The sequence below is a fragment of the Austrofundulus limnaeus genome, unplaced genomic scaffold, assembly GCF_001266775.1.
Source record: "Austrofundulus limnaeus strain Quisiro unplaced genomic scaffold, Austrofundulus_limnaeus-1.0 Scaffold563, whole genome shotgun sequence".
Classification (NCBI taxonomy): Eukaryota; Metazoa; Chordata; class Actinopteri; order Cyprinodontiformes; family Rivulidae; genus Austrofundulus; species Austrofundulus limnaeus.
Window position 1 is genome coordinate 23,042 of NW_013952965.1, and position 1,457 is coordinate 24,498.

At 44.3% G+C, this 1,457-nt stretch overlaps 1 protein-coding gene across 2 annotated transcripts in view; it reads right to left on the minus strand.

Annotated features, from left to right (window-relative positions):
* The window catches only part of grip2b (glutamate receptor interacting protein 2b), a gene marked incomplete at its 5' end in the record, with an annotated part of 39,120 nt that overhangs the window by 18,171 nt on the left and 19,492 nt on the right, over nucleotides 1-1,457 (minus strand). For both annotated transcript variants that reach the window (XR_001311837.1, XM_014026526.1), the window contains 1 exon segment: nucleotides 1,258-1,402. Coding sequence is in view for 1 of the 2 variants with exons in the window: in XM_014026526.1 (XP_013881980.1) it covers nucleotides 1,258-1,402 (145 nt within the window).

Here is a 1,457-nt window from a genome sequence, read left to right on the forward strand (position 1 = left end):
CATTAAATTCCAGTGAAATATATTTATGTTTGTGGTTGTAATGTGACAAAATATGGAAAAGTTCAAGGGGTATGAATACTTTTGCAAACCACTGTAGATGTTGGCACAAGTGACAGAGGAGCTGCTGAGGAGGAACAGCTGAGCAGCAGAGGCAGCAGCTGAAGCGCAGCAGCTCGGTAGGCAGCGAGATGGCGCAGCCGAAGGAGCAGTGGGGAACCAAGTCGTGATTGCTGGTGTGAGGAAAGGCATCAGGCACGCTGGGATCCGAAGATGTCAAAGAGCGTGACTCCAACGAAGGTGTGGAGCATGCTGGTGATCTTCATAAGGACCAAAGGGGCGTACGAGGACGGCTTGGTGGCGCAAAAAGGCTGGAACTGACTGAAGGTTGACGCATGGACCAGAACGAGAACGAGAGCTTTCTTCTGGAAGGAGACGACTCCGAGAGAGGCTGTTAAATGGTGGACAAGAAGGTCTACCAGGAGCACGATGGTGGACAGGACAGTGACCAGTCAGAAACCTTGGTGTGGAGGCAGATCTGGTACTGGACCACACACCTGAAGTGGTCCAGATGGTGAGACAGATGCTCTGCGCATCCAGTGTAAGGAGCACCGAGGGCAACACCAACTCACAGTTTTTTACTCCTAGACACTTTAATAAATGGCCTTCTAAAGGTTTAAAACTGGCATCCTGAGTCAGGTTTCCAATTATGTTGCAACTCTTAGAGCCGGGTCGTAACAAAACAAAAACAGATCATAGAGAAAAACAATAAATATACTCAAAGATTTCAAAATTTTTTACAAAAAATATCAGATATAAATGTATGCAACAATGCCAGAATTGCAAATATACATGCATTGAATGTGCAGTTACAGTTTGTTTTTGTTTGATTTTGAGGTCTCGTGTGATTGACAAGCAATTTGAAAGTTATCACTGATGATGATGATGATGATGATGATGATGCAATTCACTGATCTTGCTCTGGTCAACAGCTGACTACAGTAATTAAAATAACTAGGAACACCCACAAAAAGGCTATCATGAAGTTTCTCAAGTTTTGCATGGTAAGACCCAGTGTCCTCATATGAGGACATCATTTTTTTTGTAAAAAACCACCTCCTGTACCATGACAGAGTCTAGTTATTGTATCTATTAGATCCTACTAATCCCCTATATCTCGGACAAAGAAAAAATGCACATCAAACAAAAGTTTGGGTCTATAAAACAGTGTGTATATGTATGTGTTTGAGCATGTAGTACCTCTCTGCAAGGCCTCTCTTGGTTAGGCCTGATATAGTGATGGGGTCAAAAGGCTCCTCTGTGCCTGAGATGGTGATACCTAAAGGGCCTCCGTAGCGCTTCAGTTCCACTGTGTAGATGATGCTGCCTGATGTCTCCTGTTCGTCTGTCACACACACACACACACACACACACACACACACACACACACACACACACAC